Consider the following 21725-nt stretch of genomic DNA (forward strand, 5'->3'; position numbering starts at 1 on the left):
AGATAGAGGAGATGAGATTCTGTGGAACATTTTTTGTACGTTTTTACAGATCTCTCACCACAGTTAAGATTCCAGAACTGACTTAACTAACAGATGGTTTGAGCGAGCTTAGAAAAGAATGATTAGCATTTCCATAGCGTTTTACAGTATCCATAATACTTTAACGGCTAATTCATGGAAACTGCCTAGCAGCGTCTGGCACCCCCTAAGCCTTGTACAGATGCCAGCTATCGTTAGTGAAATCACCACCATTGTGTTCCCCAACATAATAATCTGAGTATCCTTAATATTTCTGTGTCACAAATAAGGATCCTCCAGCTCAGAAAGGTCACCTGACATCCAAGGGAGCAGTCCTGGGCTTTTTCTAGGTCCTCTAAACCCCAATGCAGTTCTGTCTCCCTTTGCCAGGGGGCAAACTGTGGTTGACCTTGACTCTTAACCTAGGGATAAGCTCTGTCTAGTCATTGCAGAGCTAACACATCTTTTTCTGATGGAGCAGTTCAGGGAAATGGGGAGAAAACTGTGTGCAGTGTTTTAAGATAATTATTGTGGAAGTGGCCTAAAGGTTAGAATACAGAGGTGAGAAACTGGAGGTGGGATCAGCTAGGAGACTGGTGCGTAGTCCGGGCATGAGTTATTGTCGAAATGGGAGGGTTTCTGTAGCAGGAATGAAAATGAAGGGACCAGTTTTCTCACCTCCAGTAATCCTTGCTCTCCCCATCCTCTGTACACCCCATAGTCGACCCGTTCCAGCCCCTCATCCCAAACCCGATTACTGTTGAAAACTTGGAAGTTTTTTGCTTACCAGCCATTCTGCCTTGCTGGCTCCCACAGAGCTTCTTACAACGGTTTTTAATTTCTTTAACTGCAGGTTTGAATCAGTGTCTGATGTGTTCTTCCCCCGAGGTCTTTGTGACTGGAGAGAAGAAATCCTAACTCTATTGGTCTGATAGCTCAAGCTTTCTAGACATCTGATGTGTTGGACTTGGGGGTTAGCTTTTTCTTTCGGTTTTAGTGGGTGCTGTTTGTATTGTGATTTGGAAAGTAAGAAATATTTTGCTATCCTACTACAACAGTAGAACAATCTCCCAGGACAGATACTTCTCTGTTCATCATTTAAAACTTTAATCATCATTTAAAACCTCATTTTAGCTCTTCGGAGCTTTGGTGCGTCTTTAGATCTTCTTTATTCAAAAGTAGCTTTGAAACAGTACGTGTAATTGAACTTCAACTCTGTACCAGAGACATGAGTTTTCATTCATAAACATTTTTGCCGGAAGTTCTGAAAGGAAGAGGTGCTAAGAAGACGTATTCTATCATTTAACCTGGTATAAATGTATGTAACAGTTCAGAAAACTTGATATTCTGTAGCAGTTGACTCAGTGTAGTCTCTTCAAGTACAATAGTCAGACCTGTTTTTAAATGCACAGATTTCAGGTTGCAACTCTGACTAAAGGTAAAACGCACGTTTTATGTCTGAACATGTTTGTTCCTTTGACGGATGAAAGCTGTATGTTCATATATGCATCCAAGCTTGAATTTTCCCCGCTATTTAAATTATGTAGGAGTCCCATATTTTGCTAACAGATTTTAAAAATGATATATTTTGATTCGGTGACTGAACATATATTAAAGTACATATTGAAATTTAGTTACACATTAAAATATCAAATATAAACCAATCACTGCTTTCATCTACCTTACTTGGGGTATCTTGAATGTTGCGCTTTAAAAAAAAACAAAACAAGGGACGCCTGGGTGGCTCAGTTGGTTAGGCAGCTGCCTTCAGCTCAGGTCATGATCCCAGCGTCCTGGGATCGAGTCCCGCATCGGGCTCCTTGCTCAGCAGGGAGCCTGCTTCTCTCTCTGCCTCTGCCTGCCTCTCTGTCTGCCTGTGCTTGCTCTCTCTCTCTTTCTCTGACAAATAAATAAACAAAATCTTTAAAAAAACAAAAAACAAAAAACAAAACAAAACAGAATCAATTGGTTGAGTCAGGTAATTTTTTTTTTAAGATTTTATGTATTTATTAGAGAGAGAGCAAGCACAAACGGGGAGAGACAGAGGGAGAGGGAGAAGCAGGCGCTCCACTGAGCAGAGAGCTGGATGCCGTACTCGAACCCAGTACCCTGGGATCGTGACCCGAGCTGAAGGCAGACACCCAACCAACTGAGCCACCCAGGTGTCCCTAGTCAGATAATTTTTTGCATTTGGTTTTTAAGTGACAAGATTTTAGGCTTCTGTCATAAACATTCCTTTACAAATAACACATTACTGGGGTAGAAAATCTCCATTTCTAAGAAATTTAAAAAAATGTGTAGTCATCCCTGTATTTTTTCTTTTTAATAGAGTTATTTGAAGTGCTGTGGTTATCTTGATAAGCCTGAAAAGAGCTGTGGTCAGATGGATCCAATTTATAGATCTGAGAGTGAAGAAAATGTTCAAAATTACCATTTTTTATTTCCAATGACATGTACTTCAGTATTAGTATTCCTTTCATTTCAGTCTTTAGCCAATTCTGAATATAAATTAAACAGCATAGAACTTGGACAAAAATTTAAAATTGATTAACACGTTCAGCTGAGTAATGAACTTAACTGATTGGCTGACTCAGGTGCTTGATGTGCCTTAAACCCCGAAGCTAACACACACGCTTGCTCAGTCTACCTTGAAGGTTATCTTCTGTTCCTCTTTTAATGCAGAAATCATTTGGATAATTATCTGATTTATTGATTTTTTTTCCAGTCTCAATTTACTTTTTTTATGGAGGTAACACCTCTAGGCAGTAGCATGCATCCATCTCGGGCGTCCAGCGGGACGAATTCCTGGAGGAAGGTGCGGGACAGACATTTGCAGCAACACAGCAGTTTCCCTCGTGCTCCGTCCCTGTCACTTCTGTGCTCAGACCAACAGCTTAGCTGTGTCTAGTCCCGAGCTGCCGGCTTCTGTCCTTCGGCGTCCTGTGAGATTCACTCATGTTGATTAAGAACAGTAGTTAATCCCTCCCTGAGCTGCGGTCGTCCCCTTGTAGGTATCCACCCTGGTTTCATTCTGGGGTAGTCCCCAGACGGGGGCTGTTATGGTCAATGACACTGTGAACATTCTAGCCCCTCTCTTTGGCCGCATACATGGACACTTTTGGTATATACCTAGGAGTGGAATTCTTGGGTTGTACATGCATACGTTCAGCAGTAGTAAACACTGCCCAGTGGTTTTCCAAAGTAGCTGTACCAATTTCCTCTTCCATGGATCCTGGCAGTCTTTAATTTTAGCTAATCTGGTAAGATTCTGGTGGTACCTCATTGTGGTTTTAGTTTTGTTTCCCTGCTGTGTAATGGTGATGAACGCCTTTTCATGCACTTACCATTTGGCTGTCCTCTAATTTTTTTTTTTCTAATTTTTTTTTTCTCCCTCTCCCTCTGCCTCTCCCCCTGCTTGTGCTTGCTCTCTCTCTAATAAATAAATAAAATCTTAAAAAAAAAAATTACCTGACTAAACCAATTGATTCTTCTTTTTTTTTTTTTAAAAGCTCAATATTCAAACTTCAAGGTATAAGCACTTAAACCTACAAGTGCTTTGTCCATTTACAAATTGTATTGTTGTTTTCTTTTGTAGAAATTCTTTATACATTCTTGATAGAAGTCCTTTGTTAGATACATGTATTGCAAATACCTTTTCCCAATTTTTGGCTTACCTTTTCACTTGCTTAATAGTTTCTTTTGATGACCATCAATTCTTAATTTTTTTTTTTTTTTAAGATTTTATTTATTGGGACGCCTGGGTGGCTCAGTTCATTAAGCGGCTGCCTTCAGCTCGGGTCATGATCCCAGCGGCCTGGGATGGAGTCCCACATCAGGCTCCTTGCTCGGCAGAGAGCCTGCTTCTCCCTCTGCCTCTGCCTACCACTCTGTCTGCCTGTGCTCGCTCGCTCTCTCTGACAAATAAATAAATAAAAATCTTTTAAAAAAAAAAAAGATTTTATTTATTTACTTGGCTGACAGAGACCACAAGTAGGCAGAGAGGCAGGCAGTGAGAGAGAGAGAAGAGGAAGCAGGCTCCCCTCGGAACAGAGAGCCCGATGTGGGACTTGATCCCCAGGACCCCGGGATCATGACCTGAGCCGAAGGCACAGGCTTTAACCCACGGAGCCACCCAGGCGCCCCATCAATTCTTAATTTTAATGAAGTCCAGTTCATTAACCTTTCCTTTTATGGTTCTTTTTTGTGTCCCATTTAATATAGTTTTCTAAGACTCTTGAAGACTTTATTAAAGTAATAATTTAGAAAGAGCTAAACAATGTACATTTATATTGTTGCATAATTTTCATTCACAAACTTTCCAAAATAAAGTGTCCCAAGTGTTTGATAAAAGTTGAAAGCTAAAATATCATTCTCTTTTTAGTAATAGTAATTTGAGAGTATATTGGAAGATCTGTGAGAAGGTAAAATTTGACTGGCAGATGATTTTTATCTTACACAGTAAAAGAAAAGTTTGTATGTGGAGACAACATAAGTCTTTAAGGAGACTCACATTTATAGTCAGTAAATGATAGGTGGAAATCCAGAATAACGTTAAGGTAAACATGAAGTGAATAACCTGGGTAGAATTTTTTAAAAATAAAAATTTTATAGGAAAAAGAAGTAGCCGAAAGTCATCATTTTGTAAACTCGGAGCTAAGAGGAGATGGTCTTTAATGTTTATTAAGAACTCTACGATAAACCAAAATCTTCTTAGTAAGAAGTAGTGATTTGATAACCAAGATCATTTTAAACATGGTCACAGGGAAAGTGTATTAGAAACAGGGTAATAGAAGCCATTTGGTAGTTCCGTTTGGGGTCTTACCATTCTTAGTCGTGAGATTGAAACTATACTTATAAAAATACCTGTGAATCATTTCTGAATTCTCTATCTCTCTCTATCTCTCTCTCTTTTTTTTTTTTTTTTTTTTTTTGGTCAAAACTACTGTCTTTCAACTGATTTGTTAGTATGTTTTGTTGGTACAAACTCCAAATATATTTTATATCTTAAGTTCTTTTCACTGTCACTGCCGTCATCCCAGTTCAAGTCCTTGTCTGTCTCATGCCTAGAACACTGCAGGTGTGTCCCGTCATCCTGCTACTCTTGTGCCCCCAAAACCCATTCTCTGTATTTCGGCCATACCGATTCCTGCACACATATGCCTTGTAACTTCCTGCGGAAAAGCCTTCAGTGGTTTTCTCCTGTTCTTCGAAGAGTGGCCATCAGTCCTTTTTCTCCCTCATGCTCTTCCCTCTTGCTCTTTATGATGTAACCATACCAGCCTCCTGTTTGTTCCTAAATAAGCCTGCTTCTTTCCTACTGCCTATATTTTTACATTCTCTTCTGTCTAAAATGTTTAATTCCTGGTTTTCCCCATGGTTCATTCCAAATCTTCAAGCTTGTGCTTAGATTTTTCTTCCCGGAAATGCCTTCTTTGATCACCCCGTGGAATTAATTTTGGCCTGCCCAAGTTACTACATAATAATCAGGGTTGGTTTTCTTTGTAACAGCCATCACCATCTTTAGTTATGTTGTCTGTCTGTTCATAGTGTTTCCTCTAACTTGAATTTAAATTTCAGGGACCTCATTTGTCTCCCATGCCCCAGTCCCTCACACAATGCCTCGTGGATACTCAAGAGAGAGATTAATGAAAATCTGTGCATCCCAAATTCTTAATGATATGAAGTATAAATAAGAATTCAGACAAATGAGCTAATTTGTTACCAAAGTAAGGGAAGATTTTTATTAAAAGAGATGAAATGAGCTTTGAATGGTAGTTAGAATCTGATTGGTGGGAACTGATGAACTCCAAAATTTTGCACCTGAAACTAGTATTACACTGTATGTTAACTAACTGGAATTTAAATAAAAATTTGAAAAAATTAAAAGATAATAAAAATAATAACAATTTGGTGGGGGCCACTATAGTCAAATGACCGCCATGACCAAGGAAACAATTTGGAGCAGAAGATTCTCTCTGGAAAGTTGTGGGAAGTAAGGTTGAATTAGATATAAAGGACAGGAGTTTGCTAGCTGAAGAACTAAACAGAGGGTTTAGGTATGATATAGTTAACAGTGGAAAGCTAGTGTCAGCCCTTGAAGAGGGGCTATGATTTTTTCTCTGACCTGCTTTAACTGTATCCCACAAATTTTGGTGTGTTATATTTTCATTTTCTTCCTAGTTTTCCTTATGATGTCTTCTTTGACCCATGGGTTATTTAGAAGTGGATGGTTCAGTTTCCAAATATTTGTAGATTTTCTAATATCTTTCCGTTACTGATTTTTAATTTCATTCTCTTACAGTCTGAGAACATATTTTGCATCCTTTCCATTCTTTGATATTTGTTATGGTTTTTGTAGCCCGAATATAGTCTATCCAAGTGAATGTTCCCCACACTTTGGGAAGAATGTATTTCGCTTTTGTTGAGTGGAATATTCTATAAACATTAATTAGATAAAGTTGGCTAGTAACCTTTTGCTCTGCCACACGGTACTCAAAGCTGTGGCCATCTTCCTGGCAAAGTGGGCAGAGAGAAAAGAAAAGGAAAAACAGAGATTTCCCATATAACCCCAGACCCCACACATGCATAGCCTCCCCCTTTTTCAACAACCCTCACCAGAGTGGTACATTTGTTACAATTGATAAACCTACATTGATACATCATAATCAGAGTTTACTCTTACCTTCAAGTCTACTCTTGGTGTTGTACATTCTGTGGAGTCAGATGCTTAGTAACTTGCATCCATCATTGTGGTATCCTACAGAGTATTTTCACTGCCCTAAAAATACTGTGTCCCACCTATTTGTCCCTTCCCTCCCCCATCCCAATTCCTGGCAACCACTGATCTTTTAACTGTCTCCATAGTTTCGCATTTTCCAGAATGTCATATAGGTGAAATCATACAGTATGTAGCCCTTTCAGATTGGTTTCTTTCACTTAGTAATGTGCATTTAGGATTCCTCCCTGTCTTTTCACGGCTTGATAGCTCATTTCTTTTTAATGCTGAATGAAATTCCATTTTCTGGACAGACCACAGTTTATCCGTTCACCTACCGAAGGACACCTTGTTTGCTTCCAGGTTTTAGCAGTTAGGAGTAAAGTTGCTGCAGACATCCACGTGCAGGTTTTTGTGTGACGTAAGTTTTCAATTCCTTTGGTAAACACTAAGGATTGCTGGATTGTATGATAAGAGTATGTGTCGTTTTGTAGGAAACCACCAGAATGGTTTTAACAGCTCATATTCTCACCAGGAGTGAATGAGAGTTCCTGTTGCTTCACGTCCTCACCCGCATATTTGGTGGCGGCAATGTTCTGGATTTGGGCCACTCTCTTAGCTGTGTGGTGGTATTCATTGTTCTGATTTGCATCTCCCTGATGACAGATGATGGTGGAACATCTTTTTATACGCTCATCTGCCATCTGAGTATCTTCTTTGATGAGGTGTCTGTTAAGGTCTTAGGCTCCTTTTTTTATTGGGTTGTTTCCTTTTGTTGAGTTTCAAGACTTTTGTATATATTTTGGGTTATAATCCCTTATCAGATGTGTCTTTATCAGATGTAAAAATATTTTCTCCTTCAAATGGCTTTTTAATACATTTAAAATGCCTGAGTTGCCTTGTCATGATCGGTTGGTCCCTCACAAACTATTAGGAATCCATTCTTCTGATACAGTGTCAGCTCTTGATTTCCTGGAAAGCAGATTATCTTCATTCACCTTGGTATGGAGTATCCCCAATAGCTTTGGATATCTTTTTACTCTCCTTGCTTCATTTTTTTTTTATCACATTTACACATTTCTCTCCGTTCTTCTTCAGCATGCATTCTGAAACCAAGAGAAAGTCAGAGAGGAGGATTGTGGTTTCCTTTCATTATTCAAACTAAATTACCAGAAATGCCCTTTTAAGATGAAATATTGAGTCACTTCAGAACAAGTCAGTCTAGAAGAAGAGAGCAGCCTTACTTAGCTCATGTTTTCCATCCTTACGAGAAGTGTTGATGTTTCATGCTCGCAAGATGTGGTAGGAGCCATCACCTCCTAGCCAAAAACAATCCTTTTTCTTCAGGACTGCCATAGTACTTTATAGAAAGATTAAAAATATCAACCCCAAGGGTGGGGAAATAGGCACTCTTAATTTAAGCCCTATTAAGCACTGACAACCCCAAAATTTGGGGATGTCAGCTAAGACTGTGTATGTGTACACAACAGTCTGATGTGCTAACTTAGAAATAAGATTTTTGTGGTTCAAAGATTATGCCATACACACACGTAAACACACATATATACCGTTGAGACGGAAATCACACTTCTCGGTGTAGTTCATCAGATGGCTGTTTGTGTTAGTTAAAAATAAAAATGGGGCATGGGAGCCCTTCGTATATACTAATAATAGGGAAGGAATAATTAAATTATAATACAGCTGTAGTATAGAACCTATAAAATGTAATACTTCTTAGTCCTTAATAAAATGTGTATCATTTATTGAAGTAGAAATTTTCATGATATCAGTGAACAGTGAAGCTACCGAATATACTTTGTATAATTGCCTTTTACAAGAATTTATATCTATGTTTATATAGATTCATATAGGAAGATAGTCTGGAAGGCTGTCGACCAAAATAGATTGTTCTCATGGAGATGAGACTAAAAATGTTTTTCATTTTCCTCTTTACCTATTTAAATATTGCTAGAGATTTTTGTCATTATGTATTACAGTTCACCCTTGAACAACACAGGTTTGAACCGTATGGGTCCACTTACATGCAGATTTTTTTCAATACAGTGTAGTTCTATAAATGCATTTTCTTTTTTATGATTTCCTTAACATTTTCTTTTCTCTGGCTTACTCTATTGTAAGGATACGGCATATAATACATATACAAGATACGTGTTAAACAACCGTTTCTGTCCTTGGTACAGCTTCCAGTCAACAGTAGGCTAACTCATAGCTTTGGAAGAGCTAGAAGTTCTATGCGGTCAGCAGCCCACTTCCCGCATTGTTCAGGGTCAACGGTGCTTACTGACTCTGACCAGGGAGAGGGGAAAGAAAAGCTATTTTCATTTGGAGAAAAGAAAAGATTTCTATATTCAAAAGGGTAAAAAAACTAGAACCTCTCAGAAGGGCCAAGATGGTACAAATGACGGCTCATGAGATCGGGATAAAGTTTTTAACATTGACTTTTTAACACTAACGTTTCACAGAGCTGACAGAAAGGACAGAACGGGTTGTTTGAGATGGGAGTTCCGCATCACTAATGATGTTCAAATATAACCATTTGGTGGGGTTGTCATGGAAGTGATCGGAGCATCGAGTGGTTTGACATTTTGCCTTGAGACTTGCTCAATAGATGAGATTTTTAACACGGGTAGAAGGTTGAATAAGGGGACCTATAAAAATCTTTCTGATGTTCATTCCTGAATATAGAGAGAATTATGCTTTAACCTGCTTGTGAAAAAGTGACTTAAGAAGAAAGCATGATAAAATTCACGTGAAACATGACCTTCTTTGACTATGCTACAATACAGCACCCTGCGAAGACAGTTAAAGGGGCTGACACGAGTGCTTTCTGTCTGCAGCTTCTCACTGGTGAATCAGTGAAGGGAAGGAGGAATTGATTCTGGACTTGCCACAGTGGGAGACCGTCAACTGTACAAGTACGATATTATTTGGGGTCACGAAGCAGCAGATCAGGCCAGTGATTTCGCAACCCTGCTGAACCTCACCATTAGTCTTCAGAGCTTACACATATAGATACATATTTTTAATAGGCTCTTTGCGGGTCCTGACCCCATGGATTCAGATTCAGTAGCTCTGGAGTACAGCCTGGGGATCAGTATTTGTTCATTCTCAAGTACTTTTGGTGATTGGCCAAGTTTCAACACAACCACAAATTAGGTACATACACACATACACACATATCAGGGCAGTTACCAAATCCCAAAAAAAGGAGAAAACATAAGGACCATTGGAAGGTATCAGATGTTTCAAACTGTCTACAGAGTTGCCTCCCTGAGAAGCCTGTCCACAGCTAGGTGCTGCCAGGGCCTGTGTTTCTGGTGTTCCCTTCAGCGCATCAAGCTGACCTGCTTAAAAGAACCAGTTTTACTTATCAGTACGTTACGTAATACTGCTCGTGAATACGAGAAGCGGTATGAAAAGGCATGTTGGTAAAACGTGTTGTGCTCATAAAGAAGATGTCAAAGAAGATCTGCTCGAGTTGAAGAGAAAGCAGCTGATGTTTAAGACGTGGACAAGGAGCTTATCCTCATGACCAGGTTAACAGCAACATGACCACTGAATATTTGTTGGAATTGTGCATCTTTGGTTTCACTCCCAAATGATGTTAGTTGGCGGGGGGGGATCGAAGGTGACCTGTAGGACTGTTAACAAATCTAGAACATAGAACGAAAGGAACTGCCGTCACCTGCTATCCCACCACCTCGGCTTCCTGAATAATAGAGTTGACCCTGTCGTAAATGTCCCATTTGTCTTCCAAGGCCACTTCTGCCACCCAGGTTCCCAAGTTCCCTTTAGCCTCCAGTGAGCTAGTTCCCTGCAGTAGAGGGTTGCTTCCATGCTGGAATGCTCTTTCCCAGCAGCCACTAGGCAAACTTCCGACTCCTATCACGTCTTCGCTCCCATCTTCCCGAGGCTTACCCTGATCATCTAATTTCAAATTGCACCTGTGCCCCAGTCCCCGCCCGGACCTACATTTTCCTTCCTCCAATGTACTTCACCCCTTTCAGGAATTATTTACTGTGTTTATTGTCATATGTCTGTCTTCTCGGCTAGGTTGTCATCACTGTGAGGGCAAAGATCTTTGTTCTGCTCATTCGATGTATCTTAAGTGTCTTGAACAGCGTCTGGCACGTAGTAGGCTCTTATCAAATAATTGTGTGTTAAGCGGATGCATCAGTATATGATGCCTTGATTGTTTCTCGCTAGTTCTTGACGCTGCTGCAGCCGGCTTTCAGTAGGGCCTTCCACAGTCCCACAGCTCAGACTGTCCCACATCTGAAGTCCCGAGTCCCAGCTCACTGGCCAGAGTCGCTCCACTGGTAGAGTTGGAAGCCTCTACTGCTTGGTCTTGTCCCCAACAAGATCTGAGGTTTCCCCTACATTTCGGCCTTAGTCCTGCTATGCATTTCACATCCCTTGTAGAGATCGGCCTGTCAGGGTCATGGTGAGAAGAGTGCTGAGCTCTCAGCAATCGCTGGGTAAATGACATGGGGTGATTATGGGAGTGGCCCACTAAGTTCTGATTTTTAGCTCAAGAGCCCCTTAGAAATGACCTAGTCCAGCTCATGTTATGGTTCAAGAAACTGGAGAACCACGAGATGAAGTTAATTTTCTAAACTTACAGAGCTAGTTGGAAGCAGTTCTGGGACTGAGTCCTGGCCTGGCGTCGTTTCCTGGTGTTTTAGGACACCGTTTGGCACCAGCCGTGGGGACGGTTTCTCCACGCCCTCCTCTACTCCGTCAACGCAAGGCTCTGCTGCTTTCCTTTTGCCTTCTCACCTGCCTGCCTTCACGCAGATCCAGGTTTCTCTAAATCTCACCCCACACGTGGGACCCATTCTCCCATCCCAACCCAAAGACTCATGTTCCCTTCCCCTATGGATACCCGTATTTGGAGAAGGCTTTCCTGCTTTGCTTGTCCCTGGTTACCCTCATGCTCGGCATGGGGTCCAGAGACGGGGAAGGCTGGTGGCAGGTGGCTGCTTCCATCTGTGACTCCGGGTTAGTCTATTCTGCCCGTGTGTCCCTAGGAGCTCCTCACGCCCATCAGCTTCTCTTGTTCCGACCCCAGGAGAAGCAGGGGGAGGAGGGGAGAGAAGTGCCGCCCTGCAGGGGTGGAGTACTCTCGAGTTTCAAGGGTGTCTCGTGAGCTTCACAGCAGCCCTCGAGGTGAGTGGGAATAGATACTCTTTCTCCATCTTTACTGACAAGGGAAATGCAGGTGAGGAGAGTGAATGGTTTCCCCAGTCTCGCAGTCTCCGCAGCAGGGCTGGAAGCTGAGCCTCCAAATCCTGCTTTAGAATCTTTTCTCCGGTGTCATATTTTCATGTTAACAGAAAGAGACAAAAATTTCTCACCGTCTGCTCTTCTGGAATGTACATAATACCTTTCCCCGAAGACCTTATTTAGTCTTTGAAAGTCTTCTGAGGATATCGGTCTGGATCTCTCTAGCATTTTTAGCGTGTTGGCTCTTAGAAAAGACCACTGACTATTCAAACAGCGGTATGATGGACAGACTCCCTGATACTAAGTTGTCATCTTCATGTGACAGTCATCAAATGTCGTTACATAGGGACCTATGTTCGCAGTGTTCTGGTTTACCTTCGAAGAATCTGTTGGGAACATTAAGATTCTTGATTCAAACTGTGTATCATAAAACTGTTAATGATTTGGTATTTTTACGAATTTTGAAAACCCACGTATTTGGGGGGGTTGTGTGTGTGTGTGTGTGTGTGTGTGTGTGTGTTTAATATTTCATTTATTTATTTGACAGAAGGAGATCACAAGTAGGCAGAGAGAGGGGGGAAGCAGGCTCCCCTCCGAGCAGAGAGCCCAATGCGGGGCTCGATCCCAGGATCCTGGGATCATGACCTGAGCCGAACAAAGGCAGAGGCCCTAACCCACTGAGCCACCCAGGTGCCCCTATTTGTGTTTTTTTTTAATGAGTGTGAGAAATGCCTCTTTACAAATAAAACATGATATATTACTGTATTTAAACTAAAAAATATTCTCTTAAGTATGTATTGCTTACCTCATAACAGAAAGGGATGTCTTCTCACTGTCCGTTTTGTTATGTCTTGTAAACAGAGGTTGAAATTAACTTTTAACCTAATTAAATTCAACTAATACATTAACCAAATTGTGTTAATATTTATGTTAACCTCACTGCCAAACCAAGTGTTGTCAAACATACTGTGGCATCTATACTCCTGAGAGAAATGAAACGCAGTTACATCTTTGCAAGTCAAATAGGAGAGTGACATTGTCCTGCTAGGACTGGCGCTGGGAGCTCCTGCCAGGCTTCTCCGCACAGCGGGTCGGGAGGGCTTGTGTGCAGAGTGGCCATGGGGTCTGTAACGCGGCTCCCTCTTGCTGCCATTTGTCCTTCCTAAGGCCACAGGCTATGCAGAGATGTTTGTAGATAAGAGTCCTGGAAGGTGCGAAAGACTCTTGTGTCCTGTTTTCAGAACCGCTCTATAGGACGACGTCACAGTCGATGCCCCGTAAATTCATACAAAGTCCCTGATAGAAATGGGAATTGTCCAAATCTATTTCCTGCAGAAATGATACCCAAGCTCTAGATTAACTGTCGATACTGTTATCCCCACACGTTTCAGTTGTTTTTATGTTCCAGATTGCCACGTGGCACGCTGCCTGGAGCGTGCCCTCTTGTTGAAACTGCTCTCCATTCCATCTAGTGCCCAGAAGAAAGTGAGCCTTTGTCGGGAATATAGTTTACTTTACAAGTTAGAGTGAGGGGAGAAACCCGTTTGAGCAGGATGGTAGAGTTGTGCAAGTATTCTCACTAATCGTAACCACCGGCCCTCAATCAGTTTCCTGAATGATAAAAAAAATAAAACTCTGAGTCTCAACCACCTGACGGTTTTCCAGCCGATTTGCTGTGTCCAGTCACGTTTGTTATCACTGGTGTGCAATTTTGCAGTTTGCTTCCTTTATAAATTAGAAATGCACCCTGCTTAGGGGACAGTACACACACACACTAGCATGCATTGATTTACACTGTGAAATCACAAGAAGCTTGTAAAGTGGTGTTTAGAGTAAAAACGATAGCCTTATGAAAATATATTAGCAACATTTCTTACAAAAAATGTAAACAAAAATAGTAAATAAACATGCAGCGTAGCACCATGTATTTTTAAACGGGGAGTGAGCATCGAAAAGAGAATCATCTTTAGGTACCAATATGATGTAGGGCCTTTCTTCTTGCTTAACCTTTCATATCGTTTCTTATCTTTATTATAGTCGATCCTTTTCATGTCGTAACTCACAGTCACCTTATGTTAGTCTGTCTGGCTCTATAACAAAAGTACCATAGACTGTGTGGCTTAAAGAACAGGAATTCATTTCTCATGGTTCTGGAGGCCGGAAGTCCAAGACCAAGCCTCTGGCAGATTCCAGGTCCAATGAGGGTCCGCGTCCCTAGTTCATAAACTCATCTTTGTGCTGTGTCCTCACACAGCAGTAGGAACAAAGGAGTACTCTCCTATCTCTTCTAGGTACAAAAGGGCACGAGTCCCATTTGTGCCCTCATCACCTCCCAAAGGCCCGAACTTTTTTTTTTTTTAATAATTTTCTGTTTTTTTATTAACATATAATGTATTATTAGCCCCAGGGGTACAGGTCTGTGAGTCACCAGGTTTACACACTTCACAGCACTCACCATAGCACATACCTTCCCCAGTGTCCATAACCCCACCACCCTCTCCCGACCCCCCTCCCCCAGCAACCCTCAGTTTGTTTTGTGACCTTAAGAGTCTTGTATGGTTTGTCTCCCTCCTGATCCCATCTTGTTTCATTTATTCTTTTCCTACCCTTCAAGCTCCCCATGTTGCCTCTCAACTTCCTCATATCAGGGAGATCATATGATAGTTGTCTTTTTCTGATTGACTTACTTCACTCAGCATAATACCCTCTAGTTCCATCCACGTCAGGCCCGAACTCTTAAATACAGTCCAGGGGGGCTTAGGTTTCTACATCTGACAGGGAGGAAGGTGACACAAACCTCCTGTCTATGACCCACCCATTCTGTTCAGGAAGGAAAAGAAGAGACAACATCAAATAAAGCTAATGGTTGAAAGGTTTAATCCTTATCAGGCTGAAAAGGATTTTCATGATGGTCTTTCAACTGGCCAGTCTATGACAGTTTTATAAAGGCATAGAGTAGAGTTTTATTTGATAGTTTCTCTCCTAATGAGTTCTCCTATCTTTTTTCACATTCAGGACCTATTTGCGCATGACCAGTATGTCTATGGACCAGAGTAAACGGCTGACCATTATGAATTGTTTGTTTACTCAGTAGAGCTATTACCTCATCAACTGAATTTTGAGTAAGCTTCTCTTAGAATGAAAAAAATTAAAATTAATCCACCTAACAGGACTTATTCTGAGATTCTGAGAATAATTTTCCAAATATATCTGGAAAGGTAAATTGATTTTAAAAGATGTATAATTGGGGCGCCTGGGTGGCTCAGTGGGTTAAGCCACTGCCTTCGGCTCGGGTCATGATCTCAGGGTCCTGGGATCGAGTCCCGCATCAGGCTCTCTGCTCAGCAGGGAGCCTGCTTCCCTCTCTCTCTCTCTGCCTGCCTCTGTCTACTGTGATCTCTCTCTCTGTCAAATAAATAAATAAAATATTAAAAAAAAAAAAGATGTATAATTGATGAATTAACCTCATTTTCAGAAAACCCATTTACAATCCACTTCTGCTTCTGAATGCCCTCAGGTAGATGTCAAGCCAAGTGAAGCAAATAATTTTTCACTCAATGAAAGGGAATAATGTGTAGTAGAATAGAACGACAAAAGAGAAAATGTGGTTTGGCCACTGAACTTCCTGCTAACTTCCACATTTCATGTGTGTCGTTTACTGTCTTGCAGGTATGAGAAAGTACCAGTCATCTTGGTGGGGAACAAGGTGGACCTGGAAAGTGAGAGAGAAGTGTCCTCTAATGAAGGCAGAGCCCTCGCGGAAGAGTGGGGCTGCCCCTTTATGGAGACTTCCGCCAAGAGCAAAACAATGGTAGATGAACTCTTCGCAGAAATCGTGAGGCAGATGAACTATGCGGCACAGCCCGACAAAGACGACCCGTGCTGTTCTGCATGTAACATACAATAGCATTCGAACACGGCTGTCCTGGACAGGACACACAGGTGACACACACCTCATCTGCCTGACTGCGGAGCACGTAGGATGTGTGGTGTGAATCCACAGTGAAACAGCCCCCCCCCATTCAGCATCGAGCAGTGATTGTCAGTTGATATCTCTGAGTAACATTTGGGTTCAGGAACTCCGGTCTTCACCACAGTCCTCCGTCTCCTGTGTGCACCTGCAACTTTAAGGCATAGCCGATCGATCTACAGGGTGATTGCCTCCAGAAGCCGTGATGGCATTGTCGCTGGGTTGACAGAAGCAACTATTGTATAAATTAAAAGTAACCATGAGAGAGAAACCGGAAGAATCCCTATGACCGCTTACAGTTAAAATATTTTGTCTTCTTAAAAAAAAAAATTAAGTAAAGGAGAAATATTTTCCTAGGAGAGTACTGAATTTCAGGACTGGAGATAGTGCTTCTAACCAATGTATCCCGTCAAGTAAGATAACAACAGCTGGCCTGCCGACAGCATTACAGGGAGTGAATCTTCCCTCAGCTGACATATTCCCGTTTCTCAAAATTGATGCTTAATTGTAGATGTTATCCTAATTTGTGACGCAGAACTAACCCGCGCATCAGTCCTTGACAGAGCAGAAGTCAGAACAGGTTGTGTAGAAGGACAGAGTCTGGCTTTAGAATGTGTAAAAACCACCTGCTTGGCCACAGAAGATGGAGGCTCTCAAGAGGGTTTGATCCCCATTAAAACCCCGAGCCCACCCTCTGTTCCCGAAGCAGGGGTGGTCTTAATCACTTTACTGAACAAGAAGGAAGCAACTATCACGGGAAGATTGCCTAGCCTTACTCGCAAGATGTGTTCTGGTCGATGAACTAGTACCATCGCGTAAGGAAAATGAAGCCATGTTGCATCCACACGTTCCCATTTGCGGAAACCTCACAGGACAGTATAAATATCTTGCATTTTTACATTCGTCAAAGCAGCAAATTCCTTCTTGCCTTTAAGGGCTATGGTTGTGGTGTGATTCTTGGCTAACCTGCTTTCAAAATCAAGTTTCCTGTAGCAGAGCTTTACTGCAGGCACCTAAAAATTGAATAACCATGTGAAATAATTTGGGTTTAAAAGTAGAACATAAATTATAGGGTGGAAGGCAAGGGACCCCCCCCAAAAAAAAACCCATAAAAAAACCTTTTATCTTTAATTTTCCTGGGGATTTATATAAAGATTTTCTTACAACAGTTTTGCCCTGATTACTGAAGTGGCCAATAAAGCTAGAGTAAGTATTTTGTTTTGAAAAGGTGCTCCAAGCCTCGGTTTTCATAGCCCTGAAGTAGTTATCATTTGCATGACTAATGGCACAGGAAAAACCTATTCCTAAGTTTTTACAATCAAGCATAGAAGGGTTTTCAACCAATTTCAGAGTTGTAAATGCTGAAGAGCGTACCTTGAGCTTAATCCTCTGGAGAGAAATTTGGCCTTCGGAACTGCACTGTCACTGAGCCTGCGATCCACGTCCTTGCCTCACGTTCTGTTGGCTTCACACACTTGTGCAAGTAACCTCTGGTCTTACGTGTGTACCTGAGCGAAGAGTGTGTGTTTGTGTGTGCATGTGTGTTTATTGTTCCTAAGAATTTGGCACAAGTCAGAGATAATTGCCTATACTCAGACTCCGTACTGCAGGATATAGTGTATCACAAGCATTTTTTTTCCTTCTAAATTATTTGTGTGGGTTTCTTTTTTTTTTTTACACATTATGGAAATCATTGCTGGCCCCCAAGTGTTTGGTAAACTGGCATTGAGTTTAGAGGATGGCAGAAAGGTAGATAGTACTTTTCACAGATGAGAAAACAGATTCGTGGATACAACCAGGCCGTGATCATGAAAGATGCTTTGAATTGTGAATATTTGCATTCTTCAGCATAGTGTTTTCTTACAACCCCCAACGGGGAAGCACCTCATTTACAGGACAGAAAGTTCCAACCTGTTTTCTTGGAACCAAGCTCTGTATGTCACAGTTGATTCAACTCAAAACATTTAGAGAAATCCGAGATTCAAGAAGTATGATTTGTCCACAGAAATAGAAATATTTGCTAGTGAATCGGCTGAGATTTGAAGCCTCTAACTTCTCAGAATGATTTTTTTTTAAGAATTCCATATTTAACAGCAATTTATGACAACTAAGATTACGTATTAAAAACATCTAAAGGACTACAGTTTTACATTACGGATTGCTATGCAGACAAGAAAAAGAAGTTAATATGAAAGCAATGTCAAAAACTTAAAGTGGAAAAGATTATCTAACCCTTCGGATTTTCATTCGGAAGTGTTTGTGTCAGACAAGAAGGCGGGCTTTTACTGTATAGATGTTGCAAAGAACCGGTCTGGCTGCCTGATCAGTGTTTCTACACAGCCCTCCGTGCTTAGTGACAGAGCCTCAAAGATCCTCAGAAACATGGGAACCCTCTTGTGCTCTTCCTGTTGGTGTTTCATCGGGTAGGAATATAACTGGGTTTGAAGGAATGTGTTTGTGGAGATGTTACTAACAAGCTGAAGAACAGGGGGTCAAGTGACATGACGTCACAGTGGCTACAGAGAAAAGTCGGTGACCTTGCATCGCTGTTGGTTTTATGCCCTGATCAGACGAGCAACTAGTTACATGAACGTTTTTCTAACATGCCTTAAAAAATGTTATGGTTTGATCCAAAGACCCACTTTTTCTTTAGCTGTTTGTGATAAGCTTTTCTTCTGTTTTCATTTTGTCTTGTTTCACTTCCGACAAAGGCAGCGTTTTTTAGAAGTTTTTTTTTTTTTTCCTTTTATGATGCATCTTTTTTGGGGGGAGGGGTGGGGGGTGTTTTTTAAGCTGTGATAGTGATGGTAACTGATGCCTTTTCCTTTCGTTCCATTTACACCAAACAAGCCAGCATTGATCAAAAGCATTACATAAAATCTTCCTTAAACTATTGAAAGGTGCTTCGATGATTTTCTCCTTTGGTTTTTAGAGGTAGAACTTAACTTTTGACTAAGCGCTTAGGAGTTGCCATCACTTTTCTGTGGTAAAACTACTGATACTTGCTTTTCTTTATAAGGAAATGTTGCCTAAGGATGTCTGCTGTTAGTTTTCAGGAGTTTTCCAGTGGGAATGTTGTCAGCGTATGTCTGAATGTGAAAAGTGCGTATTGTTTGTTGCTGTTGGTTTTCTTGTTGGTTTGTTCTGTTTTTTAGTTGTTGTTCTTCTCACTCGTCTTGTGTTCGCACTGTTAAGCTTTACTTGTCTCCTTTGCCAATCAAATGTTAAAGACTGTGGGGGTCTTTTTCTTTCTTTTCTTTTCTTTTTTTTTTTTTTTAATTAACGTGTCATTGTGCATCTATTAAATCTTGATCAGGGTTTCAAGAATGACTGCAGTGGGTTTTGGAAACAGACTTATCATTATTGATTTGGGGTTTCCCAGAGATATAGTTCACAGTTAGTTGTTGAGCTCTAATACAACTGACCATTTAAAATTGAACAACAGTTTATTGTTTTGTAACAATGTCAGTTGTTAAACCTTGACATTTCGATTAAAACATGAATTGTAGTTATAACTCAATGCAAATTCAACAGTTGTATTTGGAGTTAAATTATTTTAACAAATAAATTTATTTAATGAAACTTCCTCTGGACTTGTGTGATTCAGTTTGATTTTGTACATGTTCATGAGGGAAATGTGTTCAGAATGTAAGGAAACAACCCAAAATTGCCATAGAACAAATTTAATACTCTTGATACAGAAGTATTCACGCTGAATTAAATCAAGAATGCAACAGATAAAAAGGGAGCTTAACTGATCATTAACCCCTTAAAAATAAGCCTCTTAAAAATAACACAAGAGAAACTTTAAAATCAGAAATTACTAATATAACCTTCTCTCCATAACCACTGGTTTATAGTTTTTATGATAGTTGGCTAATTTGAAGCCTCCGTGCTACTGTGAACAGAATTGTTCTAGATAATTAACATTAATTAGCCGTTGCCCTGTGGTCCTGCTAGTATCACTAGAATGTATCAGTCCAGTGATGGGTCTGGACTGTCTTTTTGTTGAGGTCGGGTGGATCTTAAGGTGCCAGAAGCTGGAGGTTGCTCCCTGTGGGGCTGGAGGGCCTGTCTGTTCTATATGGGGCCCTGTGAATGTTGGCAGATGCTGTTAATTATGGACAGCCTTCAGCTGCTCTGATAAGGAGCCCATTCATTCCGTAAGCCAATTTAAACTATGCCTTTTGGTTAGGTCGCCTTCAAACTCTGTTGAAATCCTCTGGCAACATTCCACCAGTTTAGAGCCTTCATTGTTTTAGACTATCAGAATAATTTGAATGAATATAACAGGGGCACTGTAGACAGAATCTCAAATATTTAAAGGAAAATGTGTCTATGCTTTGGTATGATAAATACATGCTAGTTCGCTTCATAATCTCATTTGAAGCATTTGTAAAGTATTTAAACCTATTGCATTCTAATTTCAACTGGGAGAATTTCTTTATGGCTGCAAAGCAGTATTTTAAGCAAGTACTTGGGAGCAAGTGGCACTTTATTGATTGTTAGAGGTCCGTGAATGGAACTATAGGTAGCTGGAGAATTAAAGGGCCACCCAATTTGGAACCCGTCTGACCCCCCAGGACTTGTGAAGCAGACTCCATAAAAAAGCTGCTAGCTTTTTTCCTAATTTTACGTGTAAATGCTAATAAAACAGGGATACCTGGGTGGCTCAGTCGGTTAAGCATTTGACTCTTGATTTCAGCTCAGATTACGATCTTAGGGTTGTGAGATAAGCCCCATGTCAGACTCCATCCTCGGTGTGGAACATGCTTAAGATTCTACCCCACTCTCTCTCTCTGCCCTTTCCTCCCGCTCACCAGCCCCCCAAGCTGTGTTTGCCGCATGTGCACTCTATCTCTCTCAAAAGAAAAAAAAAATTAATGGGACATAGAGACACCTCATTTGTTAGGTAAGCTGGTTTCACATTTTGTAATATTAACTTTTCTCCTGTTTTGTTTTTTTGAAATAATAGGTTTTCGAAAGATTTGCTGCTTCTCCAGGTAAAGTGATATTTTTTTTTTCGATGTTTTCTTAAAACAGTGGTCTTCAGATTACCTTCTACAGATTCCTCCAAGACTTATTAGTAAAGAAAAAGGTAGAAGACTATGTGCTTAAAAGAGCAAATACAAAGATCTATTTAGTACACATGAATTAGAGAAACTGAAGGAATGATTACTTGGTTTGGTTTATGGGAATTTTTTTTACAAATACCCATTTCAAAGGCTCAGAAGTATGAAAGATTTCATTGTTCTAGCATATGATTACATGTTTACATGGACAGTATTTAGGGTATGGTTTACATTTTTATCTTTAAAAACCAGATATTTCAGGGGCACCTGGGTGGCTCAGTGAAGCCTCTGCCTTCAGCTCGGGTCATGATCTCAGGGTCCTGGGACCGAGCCCCGAATCTGGCTTTCTGCTCAGCGGGGAGCCTGCTTCCCCGCCCCCCTCTCTCTGCCTGCGTCTCTGCCCACTTGTGATCTCTGTCAAATAAATAAATCTTAAAGTATTTTAAAAAATTAAAAAAAAAACATATTTCCAAAAAAACAGATATTATTAAAAAATACAAAGAAGAAGGGGAAAAGCCACTCAATTTCTAAATCTCTAATACAACCATGTTGACATTTGGTGTAAATGTCTTTCTGGGCATACGTACATGTGGAGACACACACACAGGTAGAGAGATAAATGACTCCATGTCACTTTGAGAAACGCGCTAAGTACTAAGAATGAATCACCCAAAGTTACACTGATAAAGTGGCAGAGTTGAGG

At 40.8% G+C, this 21725-nt stretch overlaps 1 protein-coding gene across 3 annotated transcripts in view; it reads left to right on the forward strand.

The window, feature by feature from the left end:
- The window catches only part of LOC111147015 (RAP2A, member of RAS oncogene family), a 34676-nt gene extending 16048 nt beyond the window's left edge, over positions 1-18628 (forward strand). For all 3 annotated transcript variants that reach the window (XM_022502859.1, XM_022502860.1, XM_022502861.1), the window contains one exon: positions 15650-18628. In XM_022502859.1, the coding sequence (XP_022358567.1) occupies positions 15650-15887 (238 nt within the window). In that variant the 3' untranslated portion in view covers positions 15888-18628. The remainder of the gene's footprint in view (positions 1-15649) is intronic.
- The last annotated feature ends 3097 nt before the right edge of the window (positions 18629-21725 follow it).

This window comes from Enhydra lutris, unplaced genomic scaffold, assembly GCF_002288905.1.
Source record: "Enhydra lutris kenyoni isolate GAN:26980312 unplaced genomic scaffold, ASM228890v2 scaffoldscaffold15, whole genome shotgun sequence".
In the NCBI taxonomy this organism is placed as follows: Eukaryota; Metazoa; Chordata; class Mammalia; order Carnivora; family Mustelidae; genus Enhydra; species Enhydra lutris.